The sequence below is a fragment of the Lissotriton helveticus genome, chromosome 10, assembly GCF_964261635.1.
Source record: "Lissotriton helveticus chromosome 10, aLisHel1.1, whole genome shotgun sequence".
NCBI lineage: Eukaryota > Metazoa > Chordata > Amphibia > Caudata > Salamandridae > Lissotriton > Lissotriton helveticus.
Window position 1 is genome coordinate 253,781,063 of NC_136071.1, and position 18,897 is coordinate 253,799,959.

An 18,897-nucleotide genomic window follows, 5' to 3' on the forward strand; every position below is an offset into this window, starting at 1 on the left:
TTAGTAGTCCCTCCTTGGTACCGCCTTGTCTGCATTTGTAACCTCCCATAACAACTGGACCTTTTACTTGTGTCATTACACAGTCTGTTTTATAAGTCGGTTAGCGCTATTACTGTAATCATCGCCTCCTCCAGACCACGGGGGTGCTTAACTCATGCAATGGGAAGCTGCCCTTGGACGAGGACCTGTCTCTAATGCACATAGCTGTTTCTCATTAATGCAACTCACGGAGATTTATTGCATAGACAAACCGATCCTTGTCAGTGTGGTGTGCGCTCTAGTCTACGAGCGTGAACGCGATGACGCGTCACGCCGTAGGCAAGAGCGGAGTGCGCACGCATGCGCAGTGAGGAGAGATTGAAGGTGCGAAGCGGGGAAATGACAGTTGGCGACCGGAGCTCTACCTGTTAAGACGCTCGGCTCTTTATGCTTACTTATAACTTAACTTACCTTGAATAAATGGTTCTGCAACCAAAGCGACTCACAGTGTCTGATGTGGGGATAGAGAGGAACATTATATTGGCGACGAGGCTGAGACACGAACACCACCGAGCACAGTGAAGAGGAGCGACCTCCCCCGCCACCATTACACGCTGGCCAGCGGGAAAGCAGTACCATTTACCTACAACAAAGCGTAAAGCGTGGCAGTAGCGCAACAGTCAAGCGGGCAACTACCCCAGCACTAGGAACCAGGTCAGTGTGGCCCCGGGGACAAAAAGGCCAATAAGCCAGCAACCTGGCAGGCAAAGGCAGCGTCCCACAACTAGAGGAGGGGGCGCAACTAGATAACCCCACGCAAACAGCAAGGGACAACACCCCAGGCAGTCCAAGGGGGCAAGGCGACACCACAGCGAGTGCAGGAACGTCCAGCGCGCCTGACCAGGTCAGATCCCAAGAAGCAGATCACCGAGGTGAGGCCAAGATGGCGAACCAAGCATCGGCCCTGATGGCCCCCATCCCATTCCTGCCCAGACCAGGGGAACCACAGTTAAAATGGGAGGATTGGAGAGAATACTTTAAGAACTACATAGAGGCACGTGAGGACGACAATGGAGAAGAATACACGCCTGAAAGAAAAAAGAGATTGTTACTCCACAATCTAGGGCCAGAAGGGGTGAGAGTGTTTGCAAACATAGTGCCCAAGGAAAGGGGTGCAACAGAGACGGATGTCTTTAAAAATGCATTGGATGACCTGGACAATCATTACCGCCCCGCAGTGTGTGTCTCAATAGACAGGTACAATTTTCAACAAAGGAAGCAAGAGGCTGGGGAGTCTATTGATGACTACGTAGCTGCGCTCCGAAGTTTGGCCATCACATGCCGGTATGGGACGTTACAGGAGGAGTATATTAAAGACCAGATAGTTATGCATACCGCCAACAGGGCGGTCCAGGACAAACTGTGGGCACAGAGTGAAACCTCACTTAAGGAAGTCATCGCGATGGTAAAGAAGGCAGAAATGTCGAAACGCTGCGCAGAAGCAGCCAAAAGGGAAAGCACGCAGCGGCAGATGGTTAACAAAGTAGATGAAGCGCTAGCATCCAATAGACAAAAAGGATCCTATGGAGAACAGAGGAAGGAATCCAAATGGACTGGCAAACAGGCGGGCCGCACAGCCACGGACAACAGATTCGCTTGCTATAGATGTGGCAGTGCTGCGCACTCGGCTCAAGATAAAGGGTGCCCGGCGTTTCGTGCCAGATGCGCGTTCTGTGGCCTGGTCGGCCATTTTGAAAAGGTGTGTCGAAAGAAGGGGAGGAGGACCACTGTCAAATGTGTGGAGTCAGCGATGTCAGAAGTTAATGAGGATGACCTAGACGATGGAGAAATGGTGCTGTGCATAGAGGATCAAGTGTTGGAGGTGACAGGGAAAAGCAGAGACAAGCCCCGCACGGACATGCTCATAGGGGGTGTGAAGGTACACGTGGCGGTCGACTCAGGTTCCCCATGGACCATAGTACAAAGAACCATATGGGAGGAGGATTTTGCACCGGTGGTTGGTCCGGACCTATGGCCTCCCGACATCCGGCCTATCTCATACACAGAGAACGCCATTCCCTTGGTAGGCTGTCGAGACTTCATGTTTGAGTTTAGGGGCAGGACAGCCACCTGCACGCTATATGTCGCAGAGAAGGGCCCATCAGTGCTAGGATGGAGAGATGCAGGGGATCTGGGGATCATACTCAATCCCGGAGGCAAGGAACAGATAATGTTGACGGAGGAGTGGCCTCTCTCCAAAAAGGAGGATTGGAAATCGGCCTACCCCAAGGTATTCGAGGGTACGGTAGGGAAACTGGACAAATTTGTACACAAAATGGTCGTCAAGGAAGGAGCCATACCAGTGATGCACAAAGTCAGGAACATTCCCATATCCACCAGTGAAGCGGTGCGACAGGAGTTGCAGAGACTTGAGAGTCAAGGCATCATAGAGCCAGTGGACAGCGCAGAGTGGTTATCCCCCCTGGTGGTAGTCAAGAAACCAAATGGGAATGTCCGCCTCTGCGTGGACCTCTGCGAGCTCAACAAATGCCTCATAGTGGAGAAGTTTCCCCTGCCAAGAATTGAGGAGATGCTGGCAAAGACGAAAGGCATCACGCATTTTTCCACTATAGACCTCACGTCTGCATACCATCAGATTGAGTTGCATCCCGCAAGCAGAAAGTACACCTCCTTCATCACGCCCTTTGGGTGTTACCAATTTCGCAGGATGCCTTTCGGTCTGGCGTCGGCAGCCGCTGTCTTTCAAAAGTTAATGCATCGGCTTTTTAAAGATATCGCTGGAGTGCAGTACTTTCAAGATGACATATTGGTAATGGGCTCCTCCAAAGCAGACCATGATAACAAACTGACCAGGGTACTCGAAGTGCTACAAAACAAAGGATTAACAGCAGAGTGGAGTAAATGCAAGATAGGGATGCCCTCTGTCACCTATTTGGGTCACGAAATTGGAATCCAGGGCATATCGCCGAAAGAGCAAAATGTGAAAGCCATCAAGGAGGCCAGAGCCCCGAGTACTAAGGAGGAAGTGCGGTCATTCCTTGGAATGGCCGAGTACTATAGCAGGTTCGTGAGACAGTTCGCAACAAAAACGTACCGAATGCGGCAGCTCATCAGGGACAAAGCAAAGTTTGAATGGGATGGAGAAGCACAGACTGAATTTGAGACGGTGAAGAACTGCATCTGCCTAGCCGTTCCCTTGCAAGGTTATGTCTCGACAGGGAACACCATAGTGACAACGGATGCCAGTGACAAAGGCTTAGGGGCGGTGTTGGCGCAAGAGAGGGAGGATGGTTCCGTGGAGACCATTAGTTTTGCGTCAAGGGCCCTTTCCCCGACGGAACAACGGTACAGCGTCATTGAAAAAGAGATGCTGGCAGTCACCTGGGCTATGGGCAAATTTAGACAGTTCATTTGGGGAACCAGGTTCAAACTCCAAACAGACCATAAGCCCCTGGTCAAAGTCCTGACGTCTTCAGGCCATGACACGGCGACTCCGAGAATTGCCAAAATGACATTGAAGCTACTAGATTACACTTACGATGTGGAGTATCTGCCAGGTACTCGCAACAGGGTGGCGGATTACCTGAGTCGGGCGTCGGCCATGGAGGAGGCACAGGAGAATGTCCTGGACAAAGAGGAGATGGTAGCCAGCATGGAAGATCATGAGGAAATGATTAGTAGTCAAGAATGGGCAGCTGCGTATCAGCAAGATGGGGAGAAAGAGGAGATTAAAGGATACCTCACATCAGGATGGCCGGACAAGAAAAGGCTCACGGAAAGTGTAAGGAAATTCTATGAGATGAGAGAAGAACTGTCGTTGAGCGACTCAGGGATCTTTCTGTACCGAGGAGAAAGGGTGGTACCCCCAGAGTCCCTTGTACCCCGACTATTGAAACAACTCCATGAAGGTCATCTGGGCATTGTAAAGACAAAGGCACGAGTCAAGCAAATGTATTGGTGGCCTGGAATGGACACCCAAATAGAAAGGCAAGTGAGAGAGTGTGTACAGTGCCAAGGAGCGGACAAAATACTTCGGCCTCTCAGACCTGCCTTGGGGAAGTTTGAGACCCCTCAAAATCCTTGGGAGAACGTGGCCATTGATATACTGGGCCCTGTATTGGATAACAGAGGCGTGAACAAATATTTGTGCGTAGTCATTGATAAATATTCGAAATGGCCCGAAGTCGACATACAGGAATCTATGGACACTGACACTGTTTTGAAGTTCTTGACGGCGCTATTCTTGAGAGAAGGCATACCAAAATCCATACTCAGTGATAATGGACCGCAGTTTGTATCGGACAAATGGGTGCGATTCATGAAGAGAAATGGGATTGAAACGAAGCACACAGCCATTTATCACCCAGCTTGCAACGGCCAAGCGGAGCGGTTCAACCGGGTATTAATGGGCTCCATACAAGCAGCCATATCGCAAGGTAAAGACTGGGAGACTGAAGTGATGAGTATGCTGTGGGCTTACAGAATAACCCCCACAGTGGTGGGGTATAGTCCATTCCAAGTGCTTAGAGGCCGCCTTCCTTTCACTAAGGACAACGTGGTGTGGAGGGAGAAAACCATAACCAGTAAATGGTCCCCGGCCGTGGTACAGCACAACCTGGAGAAGGCCCAGAAGATATATGCGGCCCATTATGACAATAGACGCAAGGTGAAGGAAACAGAGCTGGAAGAAGGCGAGTGGGTCAGGGTAAAGCTGCCCACCATGCAAAGGAAAGGAGAAAGCAAGTACAGTCAACCCTTACAGGTTAAGGAGGTGAGAGGAAGGGCGGCCCTCCTCAGCGACGGCAAAGTATGGTCCCAAGACCGCATGGCAAAAGTCAACAAGATCCTAACGTGGCCTAAATCAGAGAGAGAGGAGATACAAGTGGGGTCGGAGGACATGAGGCCTTCCTGTGTGCAGAACTCTAACGACCAGTTGGATGAGGCAGGAAAGGACAGAGAAATGGAAACTTCCATGGCTAGATTTACCAGTGACGGAGATACACCTGCCAGTGAAGAACAGGGAGAAGATCAGAGAGACGGTGAGAGTTCACTGGGAGAGAGATCGATGATGGAAAAGATGCCGGTAAGGTGTACCCGCAGTGGCAGGGCAGTTAAGGTGCCCTCCAGATATCGAGACTTTGAATTGAGTGGACACTGATCTGTGGCGGATCCACCTCAGCCACATTTATGTAAAAGGGGGGAGATATGTGGTGTGCGCTCTAGTCTACGAGCGTGAACGCGATGACGCGTCACGCCGTAGGCAAGAGCGGAGTGCGCACGCATGCGCAGTGAGGAGAGATTGAAGGCGCGAAGCGGGGAAATGACAGTTGGCGACCGGAGCTCTACCTGTTAAGACGCTCGGCGCTTTATGCTTACTTATAACTTAACTTACCTTGAATAAATGGTTCTGCAACCAAAGCGACTCACAGTGTCTGATGTGGGGATAGAGAGGAACATTATAGTCAGGTCGTTGATAGGGCGCGGGATCACACTGAAAGGAAAATCTCTGCTGCTGTAATGCTCAGAGCGATGCCCACTTCAGGGACACCACGCTTTCTGTTTTAATTTTTTTTCCTTTAAAGCTGATCGCAGCGCCCACTTCAGGGACCTTGTGCTTTCCATTTCAGCTTTTTAAAAATCTTTAATGCTGAGCGCAGCACCCACTTCAGGGACACCGCGCTCTCTGTTTCAGCTTTTGAATTTTTTTGAAAACTTTAATGCTGAGCACTGCACCCACTTCAGGGACACTGCACACTCTGTTTCAGCTCTGTTTTCAAAAACTTTAATGTTGAGCGCAGTGTCCACTTCAGGGACACGGCGCTCTCTGTTTCAGCTTTCCAGGGCAATAGGTCTCGCAATTATAGGATTTTGAGCTATTGGCATTGTAAATGACAATGCCTATTAAGGGTTTAAAAAACCTGCAATAGTAAAAGGCAATGTCGATAAAATACCAATAGGTCAAAGTTCCGAAAATGCGAGACCTATTGCATTGCCAATGCTTGTTACAAAAGCAACAGTGCTTCTCACTTGCAATCCCCGGGGGGCTGGTCCAACAAAATTGCCAGGACTGCTTTGGGTTCCCAGTCCGGCCCTGAGAGTCACTCAAAACTGTTTTGTCGCAGCTGTGCCGTTTTGATATAAAATGTATTTAGTCCCTGATTTTGAGCCAGGTGGAGCAGAATTACCTCCTGGAATTCTGCTCGGCCTACTGTTAAGTGAGTTGGTTTTCCCACTTTCCCACTCCTGTCTTTTTCCGGGTGCGAGAGAACGAGACACAATATTACCATACAGCAATTCCACATGGTGAACTTGCCCGAGGTTTTCAATGCAGTAGTAGCAAAACCTCATTCTCCATTGTTTTTCTGACAGGGGCGAGCATTGAATGCTCCCCCTGCCAGAAATAACCTTACCCTTCCTTCCCCTACTCTCCATCCCCGCTCCCTTCCCCTCCATCCCACTCAGTGGTCACCGCATATGCATTTATCACCTACTCAGACCAGGAGGGAAATGTATGCATTAAACCCCACCGAACTAGAAATTCTGTTTGGTATTACTGACTAGAAAAATTGGTTTTACATCAATTCCCTCTGCCATGGAGTTTTACTTGTAATTGTATGGTACATGTGGTAAATCTGCCACATTCACATGCAACTCGTGAGGAGGATATAAGACTTGCAGTAATAATATTCATTCAGTTACTTATAATGATCGTGTGAATAATATTATTGTGTGAATAATAGAGGGCAGGTCAATGTGTGAACATTTATGTGAATGCAGATGGCTTTTATATTGTAAAAGCTATGGCTGCACAATAAACTCGGCAACTTCAGTTACATGGTTGTAATCACAGAGAGGCCAAAGAAAACTGGTAAACGTGAAGCCCCCCGTGTACTTTGGTACATAGGGGGTTATTACTATGGTGGCGAGACTGCCACGACAGGCTGTCGGTGTAGCGGTCTCACCGCCATCGGGACGACCTTCACCGCACGCAACATTCGGATGGTGGGCGGGGTGATGGCGGTCAGAAACACTGACTGCCAAGCATCCGTCGAGCTCCTTGAGCCCGCCTGTGCGGCAGAGGGCCTCACAAGCCCTGCATTGATGTCGCTGCCTACCAGGCACTGCGGTAGGTATTACGATGTCCCTACCCGCCAGCCTTTCCATGGTGGTTTATCGCCATTGAAAAGCTGGCAGACATGGACATTGGGGGTCTGCAGCCAGCCCCCCTTGCCCCCTGGCCCTATGCTGTGGGCACTGGTGGGCACCTATGGTGCTCCCCTACATGTCCCTGCACCATGTGGCAGGCACCGCCACATAGTGCAGGGAGATGTGTGGTGATCCCTTTTGTCTTGCAGTGTGTGCTGCAGCCAGCAACACATGCTGCAATACAAAAAATAGGCAATGCGATCACCTCAGTGGCAATGCATCATAATTCCTACTGTGGGACTGCGCATTGTAGGCAAGCAGTCCCAAACAGGAAACGATGGCGGACGGACTGAAGTCCGTCCACCATCGTAATTAGGCCCATAGTTTTCAATACCTTGGGGCCTATGAGGATGGCGGTCTGACTTTTTCCGGCCACCACTGTAGCGGAGATTGGGTCCGACCGCCATGCGAGCGTCGGTCCCACCCATGGTATTATGATGCGACCGCCGCACACATGGCGGGGATTGGGTCCGACCGCCATGCTTCCAGCGGTCCCACCCGTTGAATTAGGATGGGCCCGCCTCCGCAGCGATCGCATTCCACGGCGTTAACATTGTGGCGGGCGGTGCTGGTAGCAGCACCGCTACGTTGCGAAAACAAGCATGTTGTGCATTTCACTGCACTACGTGGCAATCTCTGTACTGTGCCTACCACTTGGTGCAGTGAAAAGTAGGGGGTACCATGTGGTACCCCCCCTAGTGCACCAACACGAGCAGGGCCCGCAACGGGCCCCCAAACACAATCCCAGTCAGCCTTTCCATAGCGGAGAGACTGCTGCGGAAAAGCTAGCTTCTGCATGCATCCTAGTCCGGACGCTAGGCACCGGCACATTTTAGCGGTCCAGCTCCACCCGCCAGGCCAGCAGGTGGGTTTCTACCGGCGGAAAAGCGGCGGACGGATTTTCACACCACCGCCATCATAATCTGACCAACATTTTTCTTGGTCACGATCGTGGTGTCGAGGCCCCTGCCGGCCCGGCGGTGGAGATCCGCCTGGCATTGTAATAAGCCCCCTGGAGTTTAATGCCTACTCCTTTCCCTTTTTTTCTTTCTCTGTCTTTCTCTCATTCTCTGTCACACTCTCTCTGCCTCTTTCTCTTTTCCCTCTCTCTCTCTCTCTTTTTCGCCATGTAGCTATTTCATCCTCTGTTACATCCCTCTCTGATTTACATATCCATCTGCAAAGAATGCCACATATGCTCATCTTCATGGAGGTGCTCATGACCTCTTTTATACACATAAATCAAAATGAATACTTAAGACTAGAATCCCACTATAAACAATGTGTGTACATAAAATCAACAAAAACGATTTCTAATACAATTGCTACCCTAGACTATGGAGGAGTGATTTAGCTGAATTTTATGCTATTCATTAGTGATTTACAGTAGATAAGTGTCCTGCTGTTTTAGGAAGTCCACTTTTAGAAATTCCTTAAGTATTTAAGAAAGAGTAAAAAAGTGGTAATTTTGCATTTTGGGAAGTGCTGCACTGAGGGCACACCTCAAGGCAAAAATCCAAGAAAACCGAAAAAGACATAAGGGCAATTTGCAAAATTGCTGTGGTGCTCTAAATCCTAAACTTATTCTTGTCATTGAAAGCATTCCTTGGACTCATTTTATGGAAAGCATTATTTCAGAATTTTAGGTTTGGAACAGCTTGAGTTAATGACCTTTCTTTAACACTGCATTGTGTGGATCTAACAATTTAACATCATCTGATCAGTAAATGATTTGCTGTGGAGTGATGCAAGGTTTGATTTGTGTATCGAAGGTAAAGATATGGACTTCCTACTAATATTTACCGTAGTTTGCTTGTTATAATGTTCATTTTGTGCAATTACAGTCTGACTTGGACACAGATAGTCTTGGTAAACCAAAGTGTTGTCCTGGATAAAAATTCTCCTGGAGTATGAGATCATGTCTAAAGATCACAACAAATTGTATATAACTTGATTTATTGGACACAGGAGGATCAGGTTTGACTGTTGTTGCCCTCACTCCCCCACCACCACATCGTGTGTTTACTAACATCTGTGTGGGGCATCAGTAAGAAATTACATTGACATTTTGAATTTTATTCTAAGGACAGCAGAGATGGAGATCCAGATGTCTTCTTCTGTGGCCGGAAAGGGAGTAGAGGAGGATCTGCCCCCACCACCACCACCCCCAGACTCCTTCCAGCCTTTGGCTGAGTTGTCTGGAAGTCAAGATGCAAGTGTTTTGCCTTTGCCTCCTCCAAAAGAATCATTTTCAAAATTTTACGAGCAGCGCCAAGTTAACGAACTGAAGAGACTTTCTCGCCACATGCACCCTGAATTGAGGAAGAACTTAGAGGAGGCTGTGACTCACGACCTTGCTGAGATCCTAACTCCTGATGATGGGAACCAGCAAACATCAGTTGACTCAGACCCAGTGGTACCTGGCGATGTTCAATCCATGCGCTGGATTTTTGAAAACTGGTCACTTGACTCCATTGGGGAGCACCAGGGTATCAAAAAGCTGACAGAGGAAGAAAATATTCTCACTGGAAATGTCAAAAGCACATCTCTGCAATTTCAAAACCAGGCACCCATTGGAGACTTGACATCTCAATCTACTGCTGAGTGTGACAGGGAACGAGCCAAGGGAGATGTGCACACAGCCCTGTGGCTGTTTGAAACTCAGCCATTGGACTCTTTGAATAAAATGTACCAACAAGATATGGATGTGCAAAAAGCAGTTCTGAGAGAGCCTGTGGCAAGGGGAGATGTGGGAGGTACCAAAGTCCTCTTTGAGACATATTCCTTGGATGAAATTGGCCGATGCACATCAGTTGAGGAAAAGAGCCTCCTTCAGCTCAAATCTGAAATACAAGAATCCAAAGGGGATGTTGAGAAAACTGTCAGGCTCTTCCAGACAGATCCTCTTTGTGCAATTAGAGACAAAATGGGAAAAATACATGAAATTAAATCCATTTGCCGTGAAGATATACAGAGCAATGCAGTGAAAAGTGTGCGCTGGTTATTTGAAACTCAACCCCTAGATACCATCAATAAGGACACTTCCAAAATGCAGCTAATTCGAGGAATTTCTCTAGAAGAGGCCCAAAAAGGTGGAGTTCAGGCAGCAAAATGGATGTTTGAAACACAGCCATTGGACACTATTAAAGAGCAGGTAGATGAAGCTGATTTCCAGGCCTCCACAGACAGCATAGAGGGGGCTGATGTGACCAAGCATCGTCTCCTATTTGAGACTCAAGCTCTAGACTCATTAAAAGGAAATGAAACTGAAGATACAGCAATCAAAGAAGATGTGATTGGTGGAGATGTCAAGTCTACGCTTTGGTTATTTGAAACCCAGCCTGCAAAGGGTGCCAAAAATCACTTGGAAGTGGGACGTTTACAGAAAGTTGAAACGCTGGAAGAAGAAAAGGGAGACGTAAAGCAAAGAAAACACGTTTTTGAAACCTGTTCCCTGGCACATATTGCAAAGACCTTCTCTGATGATCTCACCAAAGCCAATGAGATGCAGGATATTGTTAAGGGTGATGTGAAATGTTTCAAACATCTGTTTGAAACCCTTCCACTGGATAGCATTGCATCTTCTGATAAGGATGTATCCATACAACAGGAAGAGATAATAGCTGGAAATGTTAAGGCCAACCAGCATTTGTTCGAAACCACACCCTTGTATGCTATAAAGGATAGCCTGGGAAACTTCCACAAAGTGACATCTGTTAGCCGAGAACAAACTATGAGTGGTGACGTAAAAAATTACAAGTGGATGTTTGAAACCAAGCCTTTGGATCAGTTTGATGAGAGTGCCACCAAAGTGGACCTCATCAGAGGCATCACCAAACAGGAGGTCATGGCTGGAAACGTGGGAACAGCAAAATGGCTCTTTGAGACACAACCTATTGATGTTATCCATCACCAAATGAACAAAACTGAAAAAGATGCATCAGAGAAAACGGTGGTCTCCGAAAAAGGGGACGTGAAGAAATGCAGGTGGTTATTTGAGACACAGCCAGTGGACATGCTATATGATAAGACAGACACAAAGCAGGAGGAAGAGCAATTACCTCGAGCTGATGTCAAATCATACACTTGGTTGTTTGAGACCCAACCACTGGACACACTGAAAGAAAGCGAAGATCAGTATTTGAAAGTTAGTGCTGCAAACCAAGAAGACTTCTGCAGGGTTGACGTGAAAACCACCAAGCATCTGTTTGAAACTGAACCCCTTATCAACAGCCAGAGCACTGCAGAATCCAAAAGAATAATCAGATACTCAAGTCGAGTAGAAATGCCGTCAGGGGAAGTCTCCAGGGTGAAAGAGATTTTTGAAACCAAGCCCTTGGGAACTGCAGGTAATGCATCTGTTTTCACTTTGAAGGACGCAGCTGAAAAGGAAAGCATTCAAGTTGGATCAGTGAACAAATTTACATGGCTGTTTGAAAACTGTCCAATGGATTCCATGGGAAACAATGCAGGTGTTCAGGAAGTACTCCCTGATAAAGATGTCCAGGCAGGAGATGTCAGTGGTAAAAAGTTTGTTTTTGAGACATATTCCTTAGATCAGATCCATGAAGGGGCTGAAGAGACTGAGTGTAAGGACATTCATGAAGATACAGTGATTAAAGGGACTGTTAAATCTAGTAAGATGCTATTTGAAACTATGCCCCTTTATGCCATAAAAGACAAGGAAGGGGACTACCATGAAGTGACCTCAGTCAAGAAAGAGGAAATCATGAAAGGTGATGTAAGAGGTGCCAAGTGGCTATTTGAAACCAAACCTCTTGATCGCATCAAGACTGGAGAGGAGGTCTTTGTGATCAGAGCTGTTACACAGGAAGATATTAATAAAGGGGATGTCAGAGCTGCTCGCTGGAGGTTTGAGACTGAACCCATTGATTCGCTTTCCGAAAAGGGAACCCCAGTGGCTAGGACCATTGAGGATGTTCAAAAAGGAGATGTACAATCCAATAAGCACCTCTTTGAATCCCAGCAGATGAGCCAAAAGAAGTTTGTACGCATGGTGAGTGTGAGCGATGTTCAGCAGGGAAATGTTAGGACCTCTAGTTGGTTGTTTGAGAATCAGCCAATCGATTCTCTAAAAGGTGACCCTGAAGAAGCATCTAACCTAACAACAGTTCAGAGAGAGGATATCCAAAAGGGTGATGTGAAGAGATGTACATGGTTATTCGAAACTCAGCCCATAGATAGTTTGAAAGACTGCGACGGTTGTCAAAGCCAAGGAGCTCCAGAGTTGGTACCTCAAGCTGATGTCAAAAGCACAACCTGGTTATTTGAGAGCACACCACTAGATAAATTTGACTCTAAACAAAGTACAGAAACAGAGATAATAGAAAGAAATGTAAAGGAAACCTTGGAGACACTGTGTGCTTGCAGTGCTATTCAATATGATGGGATTATTATTGAAGGGAATGAAATTGAAAACGTAAAAATGGCAAAATACCAACTTAAAAACCAAAAAGCTCCAGAAATTCTAAAAGAAGAGATTGTGGGGGGAACTCTAAGGCGGATTATGCAGCAAATACTTCACAGGTCCAATGTGGAGAACCAGGCTACCTTAGCTGAAGAGAACGAGAACGGCATCCTTCAAGTAAGTTCCCTACATCTATTCACTCAAACTGAATCTGACTTACAGAAGGAGGAGGCAAGGAATGACATGTCGAGGGTTCTCAATATTCTTCTCAACCAAAATCCCTCTATCAAAAAGGGAATTGTAATGCAAGAGACTGAATTAGGAATGATCAAAATTGCCATCTACTCTCTCGTACAGCAACATGCACACACAATTGCCCAAGAAGAAGTTGTCAAAGGCGATGTAAAATCAACGATAGGAAATTTGCTTGCATCCACTCAAGAACAAAAACTTACCACTACTGTCAGGCGTGAGGACAATGAAAAAGGTAATGTGCAACTCTATGCAACCTGCATTGAAAAAGGGAACCTGGGGTATCTCAAAAGTCTACAGGAGGAGGCTGAAATTAATTTGATTGATTTTTCTCAAGATGAAATTCAGGAAGGAACCTGTAGAGATGAGGAACAACTTCTAAAACACAATGAACATGACATGGATCAATCTAAAATCACAGTTCCAGAAGAGGTAACTACTGAAAGCAGAGGAATTAAAAGACTTGTTACAGCTGAAAAGCTAGCAAAATGTCCTTCAACAAGTAAAGGTATATTTGACAACACCCATTCAAGTTGTACTACGCAATTTCTTGGCCAATCTGGGCCTGTCAACTCGAAAGAGGATAATTTGTCAAGTGGAATCAAAGAAGGGACGCAGACATGCCAGATGTCAACAAAAGTAAATACAAAAGTAGACACAGAAGTAATTACCTCAAGAAATATAGAAAACATACAAGATAAGTACACAGGAACCGTACCTGCCAAAAGCACAATATCGAAAGGTTTTGCATCCAAGCACCCACCATGCCCAATTTTGGATGCAAGTCTCATAACGCCGGTGATAGATGACCCAGTTGGGAGTGAACTACAAGCAGCACTTCAGAGTCTCAGACAAGCTACAGCAGAAGCCGAAAGCATACATCAGCAAGTCAAAAATAAGTTGCACAAGAGCACTGAAGAAATACATCTTTCCACTAAACAAGCCACAGGGAGTCAAGTGAAGGATGCTAAGATGTCCGTGCCATCTTCACACCAAGGAGGTGCAGTCTTGAGGCAACAGACCAAAAGTGTTTCCACCCATCAAGAAATGCACAAGTCTTGTTCCAGTCTGAAGAAGACGATGATGTCCTCAAAAAAGGTTAGTGCTTCAGAGACAGAGCAGGGGCAACTGCTATGCGATGCTTGCCAGGAAAGTAAAATAGCGCCTGGCGCAAATAGTAGAATTAACGATGGTGTGTATACAGCCAAGCCTGTGGGAAATTTTTATAATCCATTTATTGAAGCTGATTATAATGCGATGTCAGTGGCTGAAGAGGTAGAACCAGAGGAAGTTGTCAGAGGAGATGTAAAGGCAGCTATTAGAGCACTGCAGAGTGCGACATCAGAACAGAAAGAAGTAGAAAAAGAGGATGTCGTTCGGGGTAACTTACAAGCTGCGCTCCAGTCTCTGGAAAAGTCAAACATAAATGTTTCCAAGGGAGATTTTAAAGCCGCTATGATTTACAAAAATGCAGGGAGATCCTATTCAAATTGCAAGCAAAGCTCTAATGATCAGGCACTTAGAAAACAGGCGCTTTCAATGCCCATGTCACCGTCTGATAATGGCTTTCCTCCTTCTTCAGCTTCTGTGATGGAAAATCAATGCAGTCTGCCACAGGCAAAGACAAGAGAAAGCTGCACTGAGCAAGCAAGCGATGGAAAAGGAACTCAAGGATACTTGCCAAATACACCCACATTGACTATACAAACTCAAAATTCCAGTTTTTCAAAGGCAAGTGGAACATTGGGAAGGCCAGACCAGACCCATGCGACTCCAACAAGAGTGCTGCCTAACAAAAAGCCTGCGATTCCTCCGAAGCCAGCACATCTTACAGGAAATGCAGGGCGGGGTCCATTTACGGACAACAGAGTTAAAATGGCATCACCAGTTGCCTCTCTTTCCTCTTCTGAGCAAACAGCCATAAGTGATACCAACTCAGTAATGCATTTAAGCCAGTCAAAACCTTGCATTTCTGCACTGCAATCCAAGCAAACGGAAGGGCAGTCCAGAAACCCTAACTCCTCCTGCTCTCCATTGGATGTCAAAGAAAATCAAACCCCAGAATTAAAAAGAGAGAAAGACAAGACACCCCTCCAAATTGCTGAAGAAAAATATAAAAAAAGAAAAGAGGAAGAGAACAAGCCAGCATTATGCCAAGAGAAAGAGCCACAGGATATGGCAAATTACAAAAATCTAAAAAAAGTTGAAAATGTAGTAAAAGCCTCTGATAAAGAGAACATATTTTTCCCTAAAGCACTCTGTCTGGCTCAGGAATGTAAGGACAATTTACAGTCAGGCCTGGTGGACAGTGTAACGAGGGATGAAGTCCCCCACAATTTCCATGCCACTTCCAGCCATTTTGAAGATCAAAGCTCTTATCAAACTAGTGAAGCCTGTGCAATGAAGAAATGTGTCATGGTGACACCAGGCACAAATGTGATGTCTGGTAAAGCACATGTGCATGTTTTAGAGACTTCCAAATACAAGGGTGCCCAGGAAACCTCACAGACACCAAACAACGAAAAGCAAGATGGGCTGTTTACAGACTCTGTTTCTTGTTTCAAGCAGTCACAGGAATGTGACCTTCAAACTCTCCAGAATGTTCGACAACAAAGCTTGATGGACAGTGTTAAGGAATCTATGAAACAAGAGACTGTTCATATGTGTCAGGAAGAGGCTAAAAAGCAGGTGGTGATAATGAGACAGAAACCATGTAGGGAGTCAGAAGATGAACGCCGTAAGCGACTGTCAGTTCACAAAGATGAAATTGTGAGGGGCAACGTGAAGGCAGCAATGGATATTTACGAAAATCTGCGAAAACAGGAAGAGCTACAGAAAATTTTGTCCAAGGTGGAGGAATTTGAAGAGGAGACTTCTAAGGTGGATGTCAAGTCACTGAAAGGTCTCTTTGAAAATGTGCCTAAATGGGTGGTGAGTGGCCAGGATACAGTTCACCAGACAGACACTAAAAATCAAGGCAAGGTCACACTTTCTGAAGGAAGATCAAAGGACGGTGCGGAAAGTCTGTCCTCTGTTGAACTTGCATTTGGGGACCTTGAGAAGGCCAGCACTGAGATTATCCACTTGAAAGAGCAGACATTGGCCAGGCTGCTTGACATTGAGGAAGCAATCAAAAAAGCCCTGTATTCAGTCTCAAATTTGAAATCTGAATCTGACATTGCTGGTCTTTCGGGCCTTTTCAAGGAATCTCTTGGGTGTTCTCAAAGTCCCTCAGCCAGCAATAACATCCGCAAAATCAGCATAGTGTCTAGCAAAGCAAAACCAGAGAGAGGAGTGCAAGTTACTGAGGGTAAAAGTGGAGATGGTGAGAAGTTGACAGACAAGCATGAGATAACGAAACAAGAGTTGGAAGTATACAGTGTTCCACAGCGAGGGAATTCGCCAGTGTCCCCTTCATATATTTCAATTGAATCTGCGGCCAGGAAGCCTGCAGATGTACCAGACTCTACCCAATACCCATTCAATCTTGAGAAAAAGACTGTGAAAAGAGAACAACACAACAAGGACAATGCAAATGTTGTGCCATATCATTATGCGGAATGTGACATGAGCAAGTATGTTCCCATTGTTGGGGAGCATGAAGAATACACAAAGTTGAAACAAAGAGAGAATGTTACCCAGTGCATAGCTGGAACTTCAACACAACTCAGCTCATGCTCTACCAGATGTAGCACAGGCTCTTCGACTGATGCTTCACAGGGTTGTCCTGCTAACAGCAAAAGAGATGTCTCATGTGAATATAAGCCCAATATGCCTAGCAGTCCACTCAACCAAAGGCGCCAGAAAAGCGTCCTGGAACTCAAGACAATTCCTGAGTTGCCCAAGGTCATTGGGACAACGATTGTGACCGAGGAATATGAAGAATATGATCAATTCGGAAACCAAATAGTCACATCAAAATCCTCTAAAACTGTTACAAAAAAATCTGATTCTAAATCAACCTCTACTTATGAAGCAGTCTCCGCTCCAACAAAGTACAGTGTAACTGCTTCCCCCCTTCTAAGGAGGCATTTGCACAACATTGGGGAAGACTATCACTCCAATGGCAATGCAAACGAAGCCGGTGTTGTGTTTGTCACTTTCGGAAACTCAAGTCCTGTAAAAAAGTAATGTTATGCACATATAGTCAATGTAAAGCATAACACAGCAAAGTAATGTCTTTATTTATTTCAAAAGTAAAAGAATATTTGTTTAATGTTTGCGAACAAGTGTAATTTGTACATGAATATGCATTGACTATCACCTACAACATTAAACACCATTGTTTGTCAATATTATTTTCAAACTCTTCTTACTGTTCTCAAAGAAATAGTTTGGATTTTTTCAAAATTCTGGAAAATGGCAGTGTCATAAAAATGTTTTTCATTAGCCCAAACAAAATAAATGGTAATGGTAATTAACGCTAATCAGATGATCAGTACAACCAATTGAAAACTAACTAAGTGTTATGTAAGTGAAATGACTGCTCATTCATCAAAAGTTGGGATAATTCCACCAAAAGGTTGTACACACCATCACAAACCTTAGCAATTATGAAGTTCTTCTTTCCATTTAATTTGCTATGTTGGCTAAATTGACTGAACATGAAAGCACCTCCAACTTTGAGGCTTACACCTTTTATACTGTGACTGAAGGGGAACATTGAAGAAAAATGTGCTCCCAAAGCATTTAAATCCCTTATTGTTAAAATTTTTCCTAGTTTGAGCTTCTGTATGACCAGTACCAAGCTGAGAACTATCAGATTTAGAATTTTTGGAAATAATTTTCATGTAGCAAAGGAAATGGTGATTACACACCAATTCAAGTTTATTTGGCCTTCTTGTAAAAATAAATAGCATTTTTGAAAATCTATATTAAAATTAGTACAGGAATCATACAAACTGTCTTCTGTCCAAGTTGTGAAGCTATTTTCGAATTTACTGGAAACACGTAGCGATTTTTCCCAGCTGTTTTTTACAAAATACTAATTTATGATGTTCAAAGGTGCCTGAATCCATATGATTCTTAATCCTGGGATCACCTTAACCACAGGCGTTACATCTTTGAGCAGATAAGAAATCAAAGACACAAGGAGATGAAGCAATTTGAGAAAACGATTCTATTTGGGCAGCCAGGAAAGCCTCGATTAGAACTCGGGTTTCCATGAGCCGCAGCCTACAGTTAGCCACAGGAGTATTTGTATACGTGTTAATATAGTTTAACAATCTGTCCTGTGATCCCGAATGAGTTCTCTTATTTTATCTTACATACTGCCTGATTCCTGCTTTATCCAGATTACCACTATTTCGAGCATAAAAGCATCAAATTTCCTCAATCTCCTCTCTTCATCTCAACGCTCTTCTATTTAACATTTCCCCATTGACTGGATATAAGTTTCCATTGTGCTGCAGCTCCTTCTCAATATGTATGCTGCATTCTACCCATTCTACTCGAAGAGTTTTAACTTAAAAAGATGTCTTTCATATCCTTTTTGAAACAGACTTTTGTTTGCCACTGTCTGCTCTAGTAAGAAGTCCACCCATTTAGTGAGGCTGAACCCAAGGCTATTTCAAGCTTTAATTTTTATATTAATACATTTCAGATATTTAAGTTTATATGTTTTTGCTACTTTTCTGGATGTGTTTGAGACCATTGTAAATTCACGTTTTGTTTTATTATATCACTGTTTTGTATGTACTAGACTAAACAGTTTTGGAAAATGATAACTGTTTATTAAAATATTGTTGTACATTAAAAGCAAAACATTATCTTTGAAATCAATTGTTTGGACGTTTGATTTTACCTCATGAGGTGGTAAATGTTTTGTATATTGGGTTTTTAGTATTTAGTTTTACCTTTCAGCTACACCAGAGTGCTTTGAGACCATAAAAAGATTTTAAAACACTAAAGAAGAAACATAGGGATCATAGGAGAAAGGGCGATAAGGCGACGTTTGGAAGTTTAAGGGGCCCAAATAAGGCTCTATTTAATCATAGTATTTAGAGCACTCA

General features: G+C 45.1%; 1 protein-coding gene across 3 annotated transcripts in view; it reads left to right on the forward strand.

The window, feature by feature from the left end:
- Positions 1-18,663, forward strand: part of LOC144786223 (xin actin-binding repeat-containing protein 1-like) — a 60,789-nt gene extending 42,126 nt beyond the window's left edge. For 2 of the 3 annotated variants that reach the window (XM_078665251.1, XM_078665252.1), the window contains exon 4: positions 9,292-18,663. In XM_078665251.1, the coding sequence (XP_078521377.1) occupies positions 9,302-17,017 (7,716 nt within the window). In that variant the 5' untranslated portion in view covers positions 9,292-9,301 and the 3' untranslated portion in view covers positions 17,018-18,663. The remainder of the gene's footprint in view (positions 1-9,291) is intronic. The other variant, XM_078665253.1, reaches the window with a different exon arrangement.
- The last annotated feature ends 234 nt before the right edge of the window (positions 18,664-18,897 follow it).